Source organism: Arvicola amphibius, chromosome 11, assembly GCF_903992535.2.
Source record: "Arvicola amphibius chromosome 11, mArvAmp1.2, whole genome shotgun sequence".
In the NCBI taxonomy this organism is placed as follows: Eukaryota; Metazoa; Chordata; class Mammalia; order Rodentia; family Cricetidae; genus Arvicola; species Arvicola amphibius.
This window is the reverse complement of record NC_052057.2, coordinates 50,825,129-50,845,020: the sequence shown is the minus strand read 5'-3', so window position 1 is coordinate 50,845,020 and position 19,892 is coordinate 50,825,129. Positions and strand designations below refer to the sequence as shown.

Here is a 19,892-nt window from a genome sequence, read left to right as displayed (position 1 = left end):
ATAAAAACTGCTTTGTATGTATGCAGCATGAGGCAAATTCTAGTTCATTGCAGAACTGCAGACAGAAGAAAATACCATAAAGAAAGTTGGAGTTCATAGATTTCATCAAAGCACTTCAAAGAATATACAGTATAATTTGGAAATATCAAGAAGAAATGGGACCATGTTATTCAGCAGCATTTAGGTAGTTGGCAGGGATCAGAAGAAAATCCATGGAAATTTTCAAAGAAAACCTAAAACAACATGTTTGTGTGGGGTAATCCTTCCAGCTCTCATAGTCTCTGACTCCATGAAATAGCCATATAGATCCAGAATATGCAATACATATACAAACAAATTCTACTGAGAAAGCATTTAAATTCTGTATATCCCTCCAATCATCTATACGATGAAAATGGCCTTCTGAAGCTTCTCCTAGGATTTACACTTGCACTGTCATTTTTATCCACTTATAAGAAAAGTGTCTCAGTGACTTCTATAAATTACCTGTGTGATGTTTTTATATGAGATACTTATAATATAATAAGGCATTTTTTGTATTTACTTAGTTTAAAAATATCCATAAAAGATTTAGCACAGGTTGCCTTCCAGTATTTGTACTGGTGGAAATATATGGTGACTTTTCATGTGGTAGACTGAAGAAATCCTAGCATCCTTCCACACACAATTTGATCTTTAGTAATATATTAATTATATGTCAAGTTGTATATTATATGTATATATCATTATACAGTATAATATTTCCATAATCATCTTTTACTGTCTTTGTAAAGTCCCAGGCTGGTGTCCTCTCAACATGATTATAATTTAAGAGAGTACATTTTTGGTGTGGGAGAATTGTTTGTATTCTGTCAATCATGTTTTAAATAAACGTTGATTGGCCAGGTAGGAAATATAGGCAGGAAAACCAGACAGGAAGTAGAAATGATGCAATGAGAACAGGAGAATTCTGGGAAGGAGGAAGTTTATTCCTCCAAATCCTGCCCAGACTCCAAAGAAGCAAGATATGAGCTACCATGTGGCTAACATAGATAAGAACAATGGGTTAATATAAGCTACAAGAGCTAATAAGTATCCTGAGCTAATGGGCCAATCAGCTTTATAACTTATAGAGATCTCTGTGTGACTTTTTTTTGGGGGGGGCTTGATGACTGTGGGAAACTGGGCAGGACAGAAACCTCAACAAGCCGGCCCTCATGTTACACATTTTTATTAGTATAACCATGGAATGTTGACTCTTAGAAACAGACTAAATATTTAGCATATCCATGACTAGTGGATAGACTCAACGGGTATTTCAGGTAGCCAGGGAAAGGTGATCTGTTTCCTTTACTCAGCTAGTACCTCATGTAAGCTTTCAAATGAACTAAGAAGTACGCTGAGTACGGGTTTAGAAACAAATATATGCTTTTCAGAGTCAAGTCTACTGGCTAATTTTTTTCTTGTCTATTTTATCAGTATGTTACACTTGCTACCTATTTTTTGTATGTGGTGTGAAGATTAATTAACTTAGTTCTTTACAATGTCTGGGTTATCAGTAAACATGTTTCCTTCTCGAGCTAAGTGATTATGAGTACTTAATGATCATAAGAATTATTCAATATACAAATTTTTCACTCAGAAAGAGAGAGAGAGGGAGAAAGGAGAGAGAGAGATTATGTACCTAAGAGGATATAAAGAAAGTACCAAGTGTGGTCACTTTTCTTAATTCTCTTCATATGACAGTAAGATAGCATGAAAAAATGTAAAATGTGTTAGCCTGGAAACAGAAAAATTAGATAAAATAAGACAGAGACATAGCAAACTTTTTACTGTCATCAAGGTAATTATTTCTCTTTAATTTTTGTTTAAAAATAGAAAATTAGTTAATACTTATATAAGTACTTATTGAAACTTTGATACTCCAAGTCTATTTTAACTAATTGGTAAAAATAAAAAACATGCCAGAAAAGGTGAATGACTGCTCACTGAATGACTTGGTAGATGGTACACAGGCTTCATGACTTATAGCTCAATTTTTGCCTTGCTTTTGTGACCATCTTTACATGACATGTATTTTTGTAAAAAAAAATATCATACTGTATCATATGTCTCTAGGAAATAATTGCTACTTCCCTTATAATTTGATTTAAAAATTTATGGAAGTGTGAAGGAATAAGACCATGCTTTGGGTAAAATGATTTGTATGATTCAGAACAACAGAGAATATATATTTCCCAACACCAGAAACAGAGTTATAGCCCTGCAAATGTTTATCTGTGATAGTTACTGTTTGAGGACACAAGTATCTAAGTAATTTCAAGGAATGTTAGACAATATGAACACCCATCTCTAGCTAAAATTGTCATTGACTTCTAACAAAACAAGAGTCAAATTGAGCCAAATATATACAGCACTGTCTTTTAGAAAGCACAGTAGTTTTTAGTTTAAACAGCCTGGTTCCAAACCCATCTCTATTTCATATGAGTTGTTTATTAATCATAAAGAAAATAATATAACTAAATCGATTTGATTACTTAAAGATTTATAGATGATATATGGAAAATGACTAGTACACTACCTTCTACAAGTTACACTTCCTTTGACACAAATGTTTTTATTACTAATCTTAATATTATTTAATATATAAAGACATATTAAAATTTACTATATTTTTAGAGAAATAACCATGTACTATACAAAAGAGATTATAGTGGTTGTACCCTCAGAATGACTGTATCTCCATTTGCAAATATGACAATAATATTGTTTTTCTTACTTGAAATATAAAGAAACAATAAATCTAAAAAGGGATTTTTTTTTAAATAAATTCAAACAGAGTGTGATGTGGGATTCCTCTCTGCATTCTATGAATATATTTTATTAACATTGATTAATAAAGAATCTGTTTGGCAGGGCAGAATATAGGTAGGCCAGAAAACTAAATTGAATACAGGGAGGAAAAAGGCAGAGTCAGACTGACACCATGTAGCCGCACAAGTAGCAAGAGTTACTTGTGCCTCATGGTACCACGAGCCTTATGGTAAAGTATAAAATAATAGAAATAGGTTAATGTAAGATGTAAGAGTTTGTTGGGCCAAAATTATTTCAGGGCCTTACCTCGAGGCCTGTAGGACAGAGAAAAGCCTGGCTCAAGTTTGAAGGATAATCTCAAAGCTATTGAATGAAGATAAGACAGCAAAATCTAGTTAGATGCCCCTCCAGCCAGAGGGAAGGCATGGCTGTCTCTCATTGTCTGCAGATACCCTCACATACACGATGTCACTTAACCTGTAAAAGCTGATACTCACAGTAATAAACTGAGGTCATGCTTTGACTTGAATTTCTTTTGTGTCTGATTGTCCTCCATAGTGGGGCTGTGGATCTGATTGTCCTGAGTTGTGGGGTTGCAGAATGAGCGGATAGTATACTCATCTTTCCCTGGGGAATAAGGCTAAGGAGACCTGACAAGAGTTAGTTAATAAGAATCCTGAGCCAATAGGCCAAATAGTATATAATTAATATTAAGTCTCAGAGTAGCTATTTCCTAAGAGTTTTTAGGAATAGGAGAATGGAGAAAAAATGGTTCAGGTGGACCAGTAGAATGGAATATTTGAAGTTATAAGAGTGCAAACAGAATCCTTAGTCTGGTACTACCAGAACAAAATTAAATTGTATAGTACTGACTGCTAAGGAAAAAAAAATTCATTTTTGTGCCGAACTCCAAACACAATAACTTAGTAAAGACTCTTGCAAAATAGGAGGTTAAAAAAATGGGAGAAGATGCTTTACTTGTAGATGATGCCTCAAGTCTGTTATCAAGAATATTATCACTATTGTGATCTCAAAGCTAGCACAATGCCTGCATGTAGTTAACCAATACATACTTAATCAATATTAACAAATAAATGAGTGCATGTATAACAGTACAACGGCCTAATTTTTCAAAAATACTAGAATAGCTTCCCAAACCTGGCACAGAATTCTTCTACAAAAAGATACACAAACATTTAGATAGGCAGGCAGGCAGACAGACAGACAGACAGACACACACACACACACACACACACAAAAACACACACTAAACAGTTCTTACTAAAAAGAACATGGGATATTTTATGAAATTGTTAATCAACCAGAGTCCATGACAAGATTCAGTGCTATTGAAAGCCGAAAGTTCACCTCATCAAAAGTGCTTCTTAATATCATTTCATCATTGTGCAATAGGTAAACCAACAGCAAAGGACATTAGCAACATGAATTTGAACTTGGTTATGCCATGAACTGACGTTTATGAAGTCACCATGTTGTAGGAGGCCACTTGTTCATTTCCCCACCACCCAGACTCCCAAAGTAAGTACACAGAAACTATACAAACATATATTCCCAAGGTCCAGTTGAAGGGCCGAAGGAGGGAGAAGATGAGCAAGGAAGTCAGGACCGTGAGGGGTTGGTCCACACACTGAGACAGTGCGCCTGTTCTAATGGTAGCTCACCAAATCCAGCTGGACTGGAACTGAATAAGCATGTGATTAAACCAGACTCTCTGATTGTGGCTGACAATGGGGGCTGACTGAGAAGTCCTTTGTCTCTTTAAAGACTGTTTAATTTTTTAGACAATTTCTTTTTATACCTCTCGATATGCTTTTTCTTCTCTCTCCCATTCCTACATACATTGATCCAACAATGTAACCTATTTAGATATCTATGTCTGTCTGAATCTGTCTTTATTGTGTATCTGTAATTATTTTCTGTCCAGGAACACTTTAAAAACTTCTTAAAATGCTAAGCACTGGCATAACAGTGCCTTTTGGCTCTGCCCAATTCAACATGGTGGGGCAGAGGTCGGTTTAGCATGAACCATGCTCAATGCTCCAATTTTCAGGCATACTGTGGGTCTATGTTGCCATTAAGTAAGTTGTAGCATGCTACTTAGAAAACCCATTTAAATGCTCTTTGTCTGGACCTCCAGAAAGAGCCAGAGTTCTTGCTGGCAGCATAGCTCAGGAAGATACTGTTTCAAAACAGCGTGGCTTTTTTTCTGCTACTACTGAATCAGTAAGGCCTCTCTTAAAGGAGATGTGGCACACTGTCAGGAAAATTATGGATACTAAGAAGACATGTTTCACTCTATTCTTTTGTGTCTAGAACTACTTTTTAATCTCAGGTTTTACGTGGATTTATTTAACCATATTGGTACACCAATCTATTGTAGGAGGCAGCTTGCTCATTTCCCAGCTTTCCAGACTTCAAAAATAAGCACACAGAAACTGTATTAATTAAATCACTGCTTGGCCAATAACTATATTATATTCCTAGCAAGTCCTTACATATTAAATTAACCCATTTCTATTATTTTATATTTTACCATGAAGCTCGTAGCCTATCAGCAAGGTTCTAGCTGGTGGCTTCCATCTGTCTCTGGCAGCCCCACGGCTTCTCCAGACTCTGAATTCTCTCTTCCAACATTCAGTTTAGTTTTCCTCACCTACCTATATTCTACCCTGCATAGGCCTAAGACAGTTTCTTAATTAACAAATGGTATTCACAACATACAGAGGGGAATCCCACATCATCCCCATATTTGTACTTCAGTTTTCCTGCCACTAAAACAGAAGGGTTCCTATTTTAAAAGTGAGTGAGGGTTGTCCTGCTTGTTTTTTTATCTAGGGAAGACATTGCTACCTGTTTTATAGATATAGAGACTGAGATATCAGGGCACACACAAATGTATCTAGGTTCAGATAGAGAATGAATTTTCATCCCAAAGCTGGAACTGAGTATATATAAATATTTAGTCTCTTAACTCATTAAGCTCCTGGCAATGATAGTCATAGATTTATTTGTACTACTTCCAATCTTGTCTCCCCTCAAAAGCCTTTCACAGAACAGCACTGTGCTTATTTCTTCCAACATACAGAAGAAGGAATGTGTAATTGCATCTATGTGCAAGATCTCCCTCTGTCATACATACACATGAGTGTGCAAGCACACACACACACACACACACACACACACACACACACACACACACACACACACTATATTTTTAAGGACTGGGAAATCATCCACTCCAAGACTTCACACATATACCACTGATCTCCAACCACCTAGCTATAAATTATTTTTTATATAGTGTTTGTGCTATATAGTTTAAAAGAAGCACAAAAGGGTTCAGACAAAACTGGTTCTGAGCCCTATTGTGCTCCAGTTAGTATTTGTGCATTGAATGTACAAAACAATATGATAGTCATGACTCCAAAGCACAAATTATTCTCATAAATTTTGCTTTTAAGACTCAAAGTAATTTCTCAGAGATAACAAATTGCTAGCTTATAAAATTGTTACTCAGAGAGGTTAAAACTCTTTCCTAACTACACAGCTGTCACATATATGTAGAGAGCATAGATAAGTCCCATGCAGTTCCAATGCATTGCTGTTGGTTCAGATTCTGTGAGATTTGGTGACCTTAGTGTACTTGTGGGGCTCCTAACAATAGAGGCAGGTTTATTCTTAATGTCTTGACTGGCTCTTGGGAACCTATTCCTCATATTCAATTGCCCTTGCCCATCCTTAATACGGGGGGAGGTGCTTACTGTTACTGCAACTTGATATGTTCTGGTGATAACCATGAGAGCCCTGCCCCTTTCTGAACAGAAACAGAGGAGGAGTACCTTGATCTGAGGTGCACAAGAAGGGGAGGTATGTGTGGAGAGGAGGGTGTGGAGGCTTAAGTCAGGATGTAAAATTAATTAATTAATTAAATTTAAAATCTTTTAAAATATATGGCAATAAACTAAAAAATCTTTCCTAAACTTGAGCTGATGAAAGAAACAAAAATTTTACCTAGATATTCCAACCCCAGAATCTATCATATTAACCACTAATTTATTCTACTTCCAAAAGTGAATGAGATTAGTTAGAACCTCATGGGAAAAGAGTCAAAGTGTGTTGAGAGGGGTGGTGCCAGGTGCAGGGTGGCTTCGTACACTATGTGACCGAAGACATGAGGGTTTGCATCCCTCTGTCCAGCAACTTTCTACATCAGTGAACCTATAAACTGTTTAACACCAGTCACTGAGAACATGCTCATGTGACAAATCTATGCATCCATAATGTCTGAACTTATGATTAAAATCCAGAGAAATCATAATATACACATGGAAGAATTTTCATTCATCATAGAACCAGAGTGATGGTATCTTTTATGACAATCCCCCTTTCTTTTTGTCTTATAGGATCCCAATAGACCCTAATCCAGGTGACATGAACATATAGACAATAAATGAGTTAGACTTAGGAAATGGGGCTGAAGAACTGAGTGTCACACAACAACAACAACAACAACAACAACAACATTAATAATAAGAATAATAATAAGCTAGCATGGATGATGGTATAAGGGAATATTTTTGATAGGTTTACAATAGGTTCTGGTCTAGAATAAAACATACCATTTCATTCGTTAGTTGACATGTTTTCAAATTTTAGATAAAGTATTATAAAAGGCCGTTGTGAGGTGTGAATAAAACCAATTTTCTCATGACATCAATTTCTGCCTCAGTTTCCTTTCTATAGCTGTATGTCAGTAAGTATCACAGGGGAGTAATTGTAGTAGCAATGGAATTAAAATATACTGAGAACAGCAGCAAAAAAAGAAAGAAACCAGACTGAAAGCCTGTAGAAAGTAATCAGAGAAACCTGAATTTCTATATAAAAGTTTGTCTAATGCATGTGAATATTTTCTACCCCATAGAGATACATTGTTTTAGTAGAAACAAAAAAGAACAATTAAAAATGAGCTTGGAATTTGGTATATTAATTTTGTTTCTCCTAAAATACAGGAGATTTTTTTTATCTTAGGTAAAATAAAAATATGCAAAAATATGTCATCATAAAGCATATAAATATGTCTATTCAAAAAAAGAATATATACAATGATACACAATGCAAAATTTTTTGTACATGAGTCAGCTCACCAACTTTTGGAAATTTTACATTTGGCCCATTGTTTTACTCTCTATTCATGCATTAATCTTTTAGTTCTAGCAGCCACTATTCAAAATACTTTAAAAGAATTATTGTAATCCTTAATACACAGTTATTTTTCATAATCTAAAGAAACCAGGGGTAGATAGAATTAATGATCAGAGAAACAATGACGGGATTTTATTCCCATTCAGACCACACACACCTCAGTAAAAGAAAAGTATAAATCAAAGTAGTCATTACCCTAATCAAACAGCAAACAATAGGTTCTATTATTACTTACAATACTGACTCTAATTAAAACACCATGCCTTGAGATCATGGCAATTCATAAATGTTGGGGGAGCTTGTATTCTATATACTATAAAGTTATTGAAATTTTCAAAATCAAGTATTTGCCATGAGTGTGCAGCATGGGCATGAGTGCAGGTGTCTGGGAAGTAGCTCTTAAGTCATTCTGGATAATACCCGACCGTCCTTGCCTAGATAGAAATGAGAACTAACATTTTCCACAGAAAAGTTGGGAACTTTTGTGTTTGAAAAGCACTTTTAACGGATTGCTTGCTCTGTTTACTCTTGGTTCAAGGCAGAAGCATCTTGACATTTACACTGCTATTTTCCTGCTTTCAAGGATGCACATGAAAATTGTCTTGCCTTGGCTTAGCTTGAAATGGTTTTCTGAATTTGCACAAATCCATTCTGGCTATCTCCAAAAGAAGTTCTTTCTTTTCAACTTCTGACAGCATTTCTCATGAGAGCATAAAGCTCATAATATACACATGCACAAACATATACTGTCCCTTAATCTACAAATGGATGACATTCTTTAAACTATTGAATATGGCCATTATTTGATACTCAATTTTATCTTTCTAATGTGTGTTATAATAGTTTCCTATATAGCCCTTCAGTTTTTTATAAGCAAATGCAGTTGAATATACCATATATTTTGTAATAATAATAGAATAATATAAAAATCAAATTTATTTAAAAATTTTAAGTTATATTTATGTGTGTTCATGTTCATGTATGTTATGTGGGTGCCCATGTACCACACAATACATGTATGGAGTTCGGGCAATATTTTGCAGAAATCAGCTCTCTTTTTTTCAACATATGGCTCCCAAAGATTGGACTCAGATCATTAGACTTGGCTGCTAGTACATTTAACTACTTCATCAAACCTAGATTTCTTTTAGAGAAATCTGATGATTATCTGATAATTTATTACCTCTAGTAGAGTTAGAAGATGTTTATTTTCTTTGAGAATTTCTACCTAGAAGATAACATTAAATACCAGCTCACACTTGTGTTCTTCTCAATTATCCATACTCCTGATATTAAATAAGAGTAATGCAATTACAGTTGTTGACCCTCTAGCTCTGCTTCACAAAATCATAGTAAGTCTACTATCCTTTGATGAAATTTCCTTTAAACACATTTGGCATAACAGTCTCTCTCTCTCTCTCTCTCTCTCTCTCTCTCTCTCTCTCTCTCTCTCTCTGTATCTCTGTGTGTGTGTGTGTCTCTGTGTGTCTGTGTTTGCATGTTATCATAACATAACAGAAACACTTTGCTCCAGATTTTTTTACATTACCGTGGTACTCTGAATAAAAGCAACCAGGGTACAGTCTACTATACCTGGGTAAAATTAGAACCGGGACCTTAAGGGAAGACTGCTTGCTGTTCCATGAAGCACTACCCTTGACAAGGGAACTCATAGCAAAGAAGTACAGCAGAAATTGGAGGATGCTATTTATCAGCTGGCCTGCTGTGGCTCATGCTTGGCTATCTTTCTTATAAGTCCCAGAACACTAGACTAGGTACCATCCGTTGTGGAATGGACCATCCTACATCAATTAGTGATCAAGAATGAGAGACAGGCCCAAACACCAATCTTATGTAGGCATTCTTCAATCTAGGCTTTCCTCTCAGATAACTCTAAGCTGTGTCTAGTTGAAATTAAATGTAATTTTTCTTAGATTTTTCAGTTATCGTTCCTTTAAATGTTTAGAGAAGCTCCAGTGAGACTTGGTGCTGATATTCTGTCTAAATGTACAACTGAACATGCTGCTGTAACTCATTCTAATGCCTTGGGTTGTTCCTTGGCAGAAAGCCTTTGCTATTGGCATCTATGGAGAACATTTTAAAACTCCTGATTTTTGACTTCTGAAATCTGTAGGTTGAGGATATTTCTGTGTCAATGAAGTGCAGTTCATTCATTTAATATACAATGAAGGCAAGGCTTAGTAGTCTTCCATTCTTAAGGTTATGTAGGCTGGGATTGGTTGAGGAAAAAAAGAAATAATAGAGACACCATAGCAGCAAAAACATACCCTTAACAAACAAACACAATAACTAGGGACAAGGAGGGAATATTCTGATGTCTGCTAAAACAATATAGAAAATATAAATTCACAAGATAGTAAATTTCAATCACAAAAAATTACTAGCAGCATTCTCATTGGGCATCATTATCACTGCAGTGACTTGTGGGTATTGGGCATATTTGTCACTGCAGTGACTGGTGGATACTTGGAAGGCGGTGCTATTCAGACAATTGGTTGATAATTTTTTAGCTACATGACAAGAAAATAAATATTTGTTAAGAGAAAAAACTACTTAAACTAGAATTTAAAGATAGATATCAATCTAGTGATCCTGGGGCAGGGAGAATAATTTTTTGGGTCACTTAATAAAAATATAATTATTCTTAGGTTGATAGGAAAAAAAGCTGTGGAGATGCAAATACTATTTGAGTGACAGACACAGAGTAATGGTATAATATTACTTTCATTTTTAAATTATATAGAAGTATAAAGTCCATATATTTATCATACTCTGACCTCATTTCAAGGAACTTCTTTCAATTTTTAACATCTCTTAAAGAGTTTCTAGTTTAAAGAAGCAAAACTAATACTCAGAAATACTGCTTAGCTTCCTGCAAGACATCCAAGCTGAGAACAGAAAACCTCCCTACACAAACCCCTTCCTGCTTCTGACAATCCTAGCTCAGTCCCTCCTACATTAATGCTCTTAACACGTTGTGAAAGCCATCCTATCTGAACAAGTTAGACTCTACCAGCACAATACTATATTAAATGCCTACTGTACAGCAAAGTAGACAAGACAATTGAACAGAAGAAATATAGACTTCAAACAAACAGTGCTAGAAGTGATATTTTGTGTAAATATAAAGGAATTAAAACTATTGTGCCAAATATTTTACATTTCACAAAGATGAACTTAAAGTAGCTAGCATACCTAAGTCTAAAATAAAACTGTGAAATTCTTAGAATGCTTCATACAAGAGATCAAGAAATCTATATAACAGTGGGATTCGTAACCAGATTTTGGAAGCCACACAGTGCTACTGTGTGGATAAATTTATTAGCCTCATTTTATTAACATTAAAACTTAAGCTCACCAAAAGATATTGTTATGAAAAGAAGATAAAACACACTAGGAGAAAATATTTCCCAAATAATCTGACAGAAGACTGGTGTAGTAGTTTAAATGTAAATGGCCCCCATAAACTCAGCAGGAATGGCACAATTGGGAGGTACAGCTTTGTTGGTGTAGGCATGGCATTGTTGGAGGAAGTGTGTTACTCTGAGGTTGTCTTTGAGGTCTCATGTCTGTTCAAGTCCCACTTATTATCTCAGGTCACTTCCTGTTACTAGTGGGATGTAGCCCCTTTCTTTTCTCTGTTCCTTCTCCATTACCATGTCTGCTTGCATGCCACCATCTCATTGTGATAATGGACTAACCCCCTGGAACTGTAAGCCACTTCAATTAAATGCTTTCCTAACAAGAGCTGCCTTAGTCATGTTGTCTCTTCACAGCAGTAGAAATCCTAAGTAAGGCAGATAAAAGTACCAGGACCTGAGATATTTCTGTGATATATCTGACCATGCTTTTGGTTAAAGGAAAATGAACCTTGGGCCTGTGGATTATAAGGAAAAGCATTTTAACATTTTAAGTGTTGCTTAATAGGCTATTCTACTAGGAGCATGAATGACAATGGTATTTAGTGTGAATTTCATTGTGGGATCCTTGATCAAAAGAATTCAGAAGAGAAGAATGTTAGTATCTGTCCTAGAGACTAGTCTTGTGATATTTTGGTGAAGAATGTGACTGCTTTTTGCCCTTGTCCTAAAAGTCTGCCTGAAGTTAAGTGGAGAGTTTTTGGATTAATTTCATCATTGGCAGAGGAAATTTCAAAACAACTTTGTACTTATTCTGTTGTGCGGTTGTTAGTATTAACTCTAATGAAGATTTATAATGAAAAGGAGCAAGGTGAGAAAGGAAAAAAAATACACACTGTACAGTTTGAAGAGAAAAGGAGAATGGAGAAGTAGAATGTAGCTAAATCCTGTGTCCAAGGAGATAAACAGATTAAGAGATGAAACAAAGGGAATAGTGACTCAGAGCAAGATCCCACCCAGCTAAGTTTATAACTTGTGAAAAGCAATTAGAGAAAAGATTGAAACTGAGATTCATGGTACATGTCTTTATGCCCAGCACTGAGAAGACAGAGGCAGGAAGATTTCTGAATTTGATGTTAGTCTGGTTCTACAGAACAAATGCCAGGACAGCCAAGCTTAGGCAGTGAAGAAAACCATGGAAAGTAGAAATTTGATAAAATTAAGGTCAACATGTTCTGGCCTCTGCAAGCAGCAAAACTTGGTAGCTTTGGCCACATGTTTCTGGCTTTAAAGGCAAGGAGTAACTAAGAAAAGCCACTGTGACTTGGCATATGTCAGGGGTCTCCCTGAATGGAGGCCTAGAGCAGCCATTGTGAGAAGCTGTGAAAGGGAAGCCTGCATTGCCTTGGAAATCCCAAGGTGTTGGAAATATCAGAGCCATGAGATACCTGCTAAGGAGAGCTGCTAACAATGAGTAGACCCAGCCCAAGAAAAAGAAATGTGTTGCAGATAACAAAGGTGAAAGGAGATGGAGATCTGTAGTGTTTGATATCAGAAATGGAGATGAAGAGTTTATAATTTGCCCAGCTGGTTTTCAGTCTTGTTGTTGTCCAACATTTCCTCACTATTCTCTCTCACCTATTCTTTAGAAAGGTATCATGTACCAATATATGGTGGGAGTATTTGACCTTCTTTTTGATTTTGATTTAACAGGGGATTACACTGCTAAGTTTTATAAATTCTTTTATATTTTACATACCATTTGTCTAAGTTATGGTTTCTTTGTTGTAAAGATCTATGATAATAGCAAGGAAAACATTTAATTGGGTGACTTAAAGTTCAGGGGTTTAGTCATTCTCATCATTGTGGACATGGCAGCAAGCAGGCAGACATGGTGCTGGAGAAGGAGCTGAGATTGGAGAAGGCATTACACATCCCGATCTTGCAGGCAACAGGAAATGGTTTGAGGTACTGGGCATAGCTTCAGCATACATGAACCCTCAAAGCCAACCTATACAGTGCCACACTTTTTCTAATAAGGCCATACATGCTATAACAAAGTGACACTTCCCAGTAGTGTCATTCCAACTACCACATTCTACTCCCTTGCCCATAAGCTTATAACAATACCATACTGCAGAGTGCATTTAGTCCATTTTCAAAAGTCCCATTGTCTATCACAGTCTCAACAATGTTTTAAAATCCAATGTTCAAAGTCTCTTCTGAGACTCATGCAATCTCTAACCAGAAGTAAAATAACTCAGTTTTTTTTAAATTGATTTTTATTGAGCTCTACATTTTTCTCTAACTCAGTTTTGAAATTGAGCAAAAGAGCTGAACCTAAATCTCATTTTAGAAAACACAGGCAAGAATTCATCATAGCAAAGGACAGTGAGCAATAAATGCCACCACGGAATTGCAAATTCAAAAACTAAACATCAATGTATACCTTTCAGCAGAGTTTATTCCCAGGCCACCAAGAGCAAAGGTAGGTAAGGTGAGGGATGACAGAAGTGCCTTGTTATTCACTGTTGGAAATGCAAGATTATATACCTACTTTGGAACACAGTTCCTTATAAAGCTATAAATAGACTTTGTCATGTGCCCTGCATTTATCCTAAGGAAAGGCATGTTACGCATGAATTTCATTAACAACTATAGTCAACCTTTGATAACTGCTAAAATATTGAATCTTAGCAGTTCATTTCTAAATTCTATTATGTGAACTAGAATATGTAATAATGTTTAAACTTACATTACTTAGATAGGGTTTGCTGTGATAATTTTTAAGAGTATAAATTCACTTTTATTGGTATTAGTCAATAACAGACAAATGCTTGCTTTTCTTCTCAAAATACAGGATGAAGTAAGTTGAGTCAATAAATACTACTGAAAGGATAAGAAAAAGCATACCATGTAGGTAAGTCATATATACATTGCAAGGATGTTAAGAAGGGAATGTATTCTTCATATAGAAACAGGCTTTATTAAATGGGTCCCCAGCATGATTTAACTACTCTCATAAAGACATTTTAAATAATTCTGTCAATAATGTGGTTGGATTTTTAAGCAGCTATTTACACATATTATATTTATATTTTATCAAATCATCTTCTGTCTTCTTTCTAACCCTGCAATAGAATGCTACCAGGGGAAATGACTTTTACTTGAAGTGCCTGCTAAGTTTCAGGGGCTTAGAAAAAGTTTCGGAGAGCATACATAATGCCTTCATGTATTATGAAAAAATATAAATATTATACAGCTTTTTCCAATATTTCATGATCCAGAGTTAGAGGATTAGAAGAAACTACATGAAAATTTAATCTACATGTGAATTTCAGTTTTAGACTCACAAAGATAACTTATCAAATACCAAAAGAATGCTTTTATTATAAAAGATTTTTTTATTATAAAAGAATGCTTTTATTATAAAAGATTCCCATGTGCTATCTCATTTAATAGATGCAGAAATTAAGATGTGGATCAATAAGGCTCTTTTCCTGTTACTAAGTTTGCTACCAAATACCACTCGAATTTCATGTTCACTTAACAGTTACAGGTTTGGCACTCATAACCATATTTAAACATGTACAGAGGTAGATGTCTACTGTTATAAAGACTGTCATAGTCTTTGGGGAAGAGCAATTTTAGAAACTCTCATATGTAACTAAGATAGTTATACCTTTGTATCAAATATTTAGCAATTCTAATCATGAACAAGATGGTAGACAAGTGAAAACCATGAGGAAGTGAGGCAATAGGTCAGTCAGCACTGAACTTTTCATAAGGGCTCATAAATTTAACACTTAATGAGCATCATTGATAAATGCAAAAATATATGACAGGCATATGTAAGATACACATACATATGAATATATATTAAATTATCATGCCCATATACATTATATAAGCACAGACTGTTGCCTTCTGGTTTTCCTTTGGGGAAGGGGCATAGTAGAATTTTATGATGAAAGATACTGACAAAAATACTGGGTTGGAGTATATTTTTATCTGAATAATCCAGTAATGTTGAGTTTTCTTTTATATTCTTACCCCAATACTTACCCTGTTTTATACAGTGTTTATTGCCTACCTTACACAGAAAGTATATATTTTATCCTCAGTAGAAGAATGAATCAATTATACAGAATATTTAAACTATTCAAAATTGCTTAACATTTATCTTCCCTTTGTTTACTTTCTACTTTGTTTACATCCTAAACAAAGATATTCCTCTGGGTTTAGGCACTGTGCCCAAGCCATACTACTGTCTCTAAAAAAACATTGTCTATATGATCTCAGGAGCATTCCAGTTACTCTCCAACTAAATTGTCGCTGCTCTCTTGGTTGTTTCAAGATCCACTGAATTTCATGGCACTGGAATATTAATATTTAATATTGTCATAAATGATAGCAAGAAATATTAAGCTCGACATTCTAGACATGTTCTTATTAGTAAAACAGCTGCTTGGCCTATCTCTTGGTACTCAAGAAAGCATATTTCACCCCATGGAAGTTTAGAGTGCACTTTATTTTCCAATAATGATATTATACCGATATCAATAAAAGATACTTTGTCATGTGTCCTTAATGGCATATTTATTAATTTGAACTTTTCTTTGGATGGTGAATCTATCTATGACTACTTTATTTATTTTCCTATTCTACCAATAACTATTTTATTGTTTTGTTTTTAAAGCAGATTACTTACACAGGCATATATATATATATATATATATATATATATATATTTTTTTTTGGTTTTTCGAGACAGGGTTTCTCTGCAGCTTTTTTAGAGCCTGTCCTGGAACTAGCTCTTGTAGACCAGGCTGGCCTCGAAGGCTTATAATTTTTGAATCAAATCTATCCCCTATTCTTTTTCTCATGCCACTCTTAGCCTCTCCCCACTTTTCCATTCATGTCATGTTTGTTCTCATGTCTGTGTGCTTTTCTTAAATATCTTAAAGTGGAATCTCTTTGAAATAGTATTATAATCTTTAACACATTCAAGAAGTGAAGTTACAGTTTTGAGGGAAAGACATAAACATGGAAGTTTATTTCCTACCTATAAAAACCTGGTGGCACCTGCGTTATCAGGAAGTTCTTCTCCAGGTCTTGAAGGATGTCATTCAGCATTCGGACACGGCTGGGAGCTCTTTCCTTTGGGTCATTAGCAGGCCGCATCTCATCTGACTGGAAGATTTCAGCACTCTCCCTCAGGTGTGATGCCATGGCAAGTAGGTGAGGGACACTGGGCTCATCACCTGGTGAATACAAATGAGCCCATGATGTGAGACATTTTACCAGAGGAGCCAAGCAAACATACTACCATATTGTCTCTACTTTATAAATCAGATAGAACCCTGATGAGAGAATAGTTCTGTCATTTGCTTCCCAAAGAAAGGTTTATATGCTTCAATTAAACACTGATAACATATCTTTTCTAACAAACATACAGTCTAAACTTATGTGTATATTCTTTTACATTAAGTGAATGGCTACGCCCTCATGACCGAAATATTGCTATATTACAAACACTATATTGAGCTTCATACACAATTATTTTATTTTATTAGGCACATCATTTGAAATTTACCAAATATTGCTTATATTACAGAAGATGAGGCTAATTAAGGCTTGAAAATTAAGTAAGGTCACAAATTATCAAGCAAGTAACATAGTTGAATTGGAACCTTGATCTTGCTAGCTCAGAAGGTTATGCTCACCACAGTATAACTGCATTTGAAGAAAAGAAAAGTAAATGATACAATCATGGTGATTCATGCCTGCTTTGCTGGCATTTGGGAGGCAGAACAATTTTGAACTTAAGATCATTCTTGGTTACATAGAGAATATGAATCAACCAAGGCCACAATCAGACACCATCAAAAGAAATAAATAAAAAACTAAATGAAAGAATGAATGAATGAATAAAAAAACTGTCTATTCTTATAATGTGATATAAGATATACATTGGGGCTTTATTTTCTTCAGTAGTAGTTTTTGATAATCCATATTTGAAATATATTTTTGACTTCAAAATATTCCAGAAATAATAATATCTACTGCTATGTTTGTTTCATTTGTTTCTCAGAAAGCATTCTTTGTTTACTTTCCACTTGTTGGCAGCTTATTAATGGTGATAGCAAAGCATTCACAGATCTTTTGTCCAAGAGAAAAGCCATGTCTAGCATGTCAGTAGACTTGGACCTTTGGTCAAGCCTAGCTGAGTCTGGTTCCATGTTCTTACCCCCTCGTAATATTTGTAGTAATATCTAAGTAATATTTGTAGCACTCCTGACCCTCTGAAAATTTAACTGTCAATTAAATATATTAACATTACTTACTGCAAAGCTTTTTCATCATGATCAAGTGAATAATACATGCCAAGCACTTCCCTCCAGGTAAGTAGATGTCATTTGAAAACATGTTTGAAAACATATCTGTTAGACTTTTATGATAGAAGTTTCTATGATCAACTTTTTGTAGGGCAATAACTACTGTCATTCTTAGGCAATTTGAGACAAATCAATACAACAAAATCAACCAGTGCAGAGTTACTTCAAGTCGAATTGTTACAGAAGCATAGATATATAGAGTCTAAGTTACTGTCTTAGGAGTATGGCAAGGGAGCAGGAAGATGTGGGCATCCTTTTAAGGTTTTTATTGTGGAGAATTTTGGTTAGAAGAGAATGATTATGATAAAAAAAGGACATTCTACTATGGAGGAAGTCCAAGATCTTGAGCATAGACAAGATCCTTGAACACTTGGTATTTGTATAACCTCAGTTTTTCTGCTCTGTATGTTTTCTTTTATTGTGGAGTTCAGACATCTCCTTCATATGCTAGTGCACTTGTTCTTCCCCTTGAAAGTTTAAGAAACACTATAAAGATAATGTGGTAAGATGAACATCTATGTTAGTGACAGAGGTAATTCATTAAACAGACTTTCACAAGATTATCTACTACTATCATTACTTTTAGAGTCTAGTTGAAAAAACAAACTACATAATTATTAAATGAACAAAGTAGATTCAATTAGGGGGATTATAAAAAGTTCAAGACAAACTAGAATCATGTGAAAGATAATTCAAGAAATCCTCCTATTTTCATGTCATTTTACCTCAGAGAGGAGAGAGAGTAAGAGAGGGGATGGGACTGAATATAATCAAATTATAAGCATGTATAGAATGGTCAAATGATATATTTTTGTTCCACTTGATGTTTAGGGATGAGTGAGGAGGCCAGAGGACAAATTCTAGAAAACAATTCTCTCCTTCTTTATGTACACCTTGTGGATGCAACAACTCAATTCATCAGGCTTAGCAACAAGTGCCCTAACTTGCTGAGCCATCACATTGGCCTAAATTAAACAAAAAAAAATAAACAGCAATAATTAATTGTATACAATGTACAAAAACTTTTACAAATTGGTTTAAAAGAAGTACTTTCACAAAAATCCTTGAAGTATCATATATTTACATATGTTAAGGTTTTACAGAAAATATATGAGAGCTGAAGATAAATTTTAAATCATTGCTCACAAATAATGATATGGTTCATTCAGCTGCTAAAGTTACTGTGTTTGAACACGTTCTGTTTTACTGTGATTCCATATTGATTAATTTTTGTATTTGATTTCACAGAAGTTCATGAGGATAGAGTTTTGTTCATTTTGAAAATAAAGTACCAAATATCTTAGTGGAAATTTAGGATGGCATGTCTCTTCTTAAATTGTGATGACTCACCAAAGCTAGTGCATAAAACTCAGACTATCTTTGCACAAAGAAGAAAGGAGATGGATAAGCACATTAGAATTCACTGAAATTGAAAGAGTGAGCAAAGAAAATAACAAGTCTGACATCTTTGAGATTCTTCCACTTAAGAAAGAAAAATCTGTTCTGATCTACCATCCATTGCAGAATTGAAGGCATTACTACAAAATCAAGTGAGACAAACTGTACCATTCTCTCTTATTTAACTTTAAATGAATTTATCTTACATGGTACTGCAGAGTACTGACAGCTTTCTGAACTACTTAGTTCCAGAAAAAGAGAGTGGCAATCTGCCTGACACACAGCAGGCATTACTTTCAGAGGTCAGGGAATGAGAAGCAGCTCTACACGTAATGCTCACCCAATCTTTTTAGTGTCTAAGTTATGCTTCAAGGAACCTTACAGTCATCTTCCTGTTGGTCAATTAGAGGTTGTCATTACCTTTAAATCAGGCCCAAAAAGAAATGCCCCTCTCTATCCCTGGAATCTTGTTGATCCCAGGATAAGTAATCCTTCATGGTTTTTCAATTTGAAGTAGAATGTTAGCTGTATTACAGAAAGACATTTTTTTTCTACTTAGTTACAGTTATTTTCCTGGTACCTAAAATTCACCAGATGTGTCAACTAATGAACGAACCACCATATTACGTACTGTCATCATAGTCTGCAAGCATCAGTAACAGTTTTCTCTCTCTGCCTTGTGTCTCTGTTTCTCAATTGA

General features: G+C 35.0%; 1 protein-coding gene across 2 annotated transcripts in view; it reads right to left on the bottom strand.

Annotated features, from left to right (window-relative positions):
- Window positions 1-19,892, bottom strand: part of Naaladl2 (N-acetylated alpha-linked acidic dipeptidase like 2) — an 883,574-nt gene that overhangs the window by 34,210 nt on the left and 829,472 nt on the right. For both annotated transcript variants that reach the window (XM_038347191.1, XM_038347190.1), the window contains one exon: window positions 16,462-16,660. In XM_038347191.1, coding sequence (XP_038203119.1) covers window positions 16,462-16,660 — 199 coding nt within the window. The remainder of the gene's footprint in view (window positions 1-16,461; window positions 16,661-19,892) is intronic.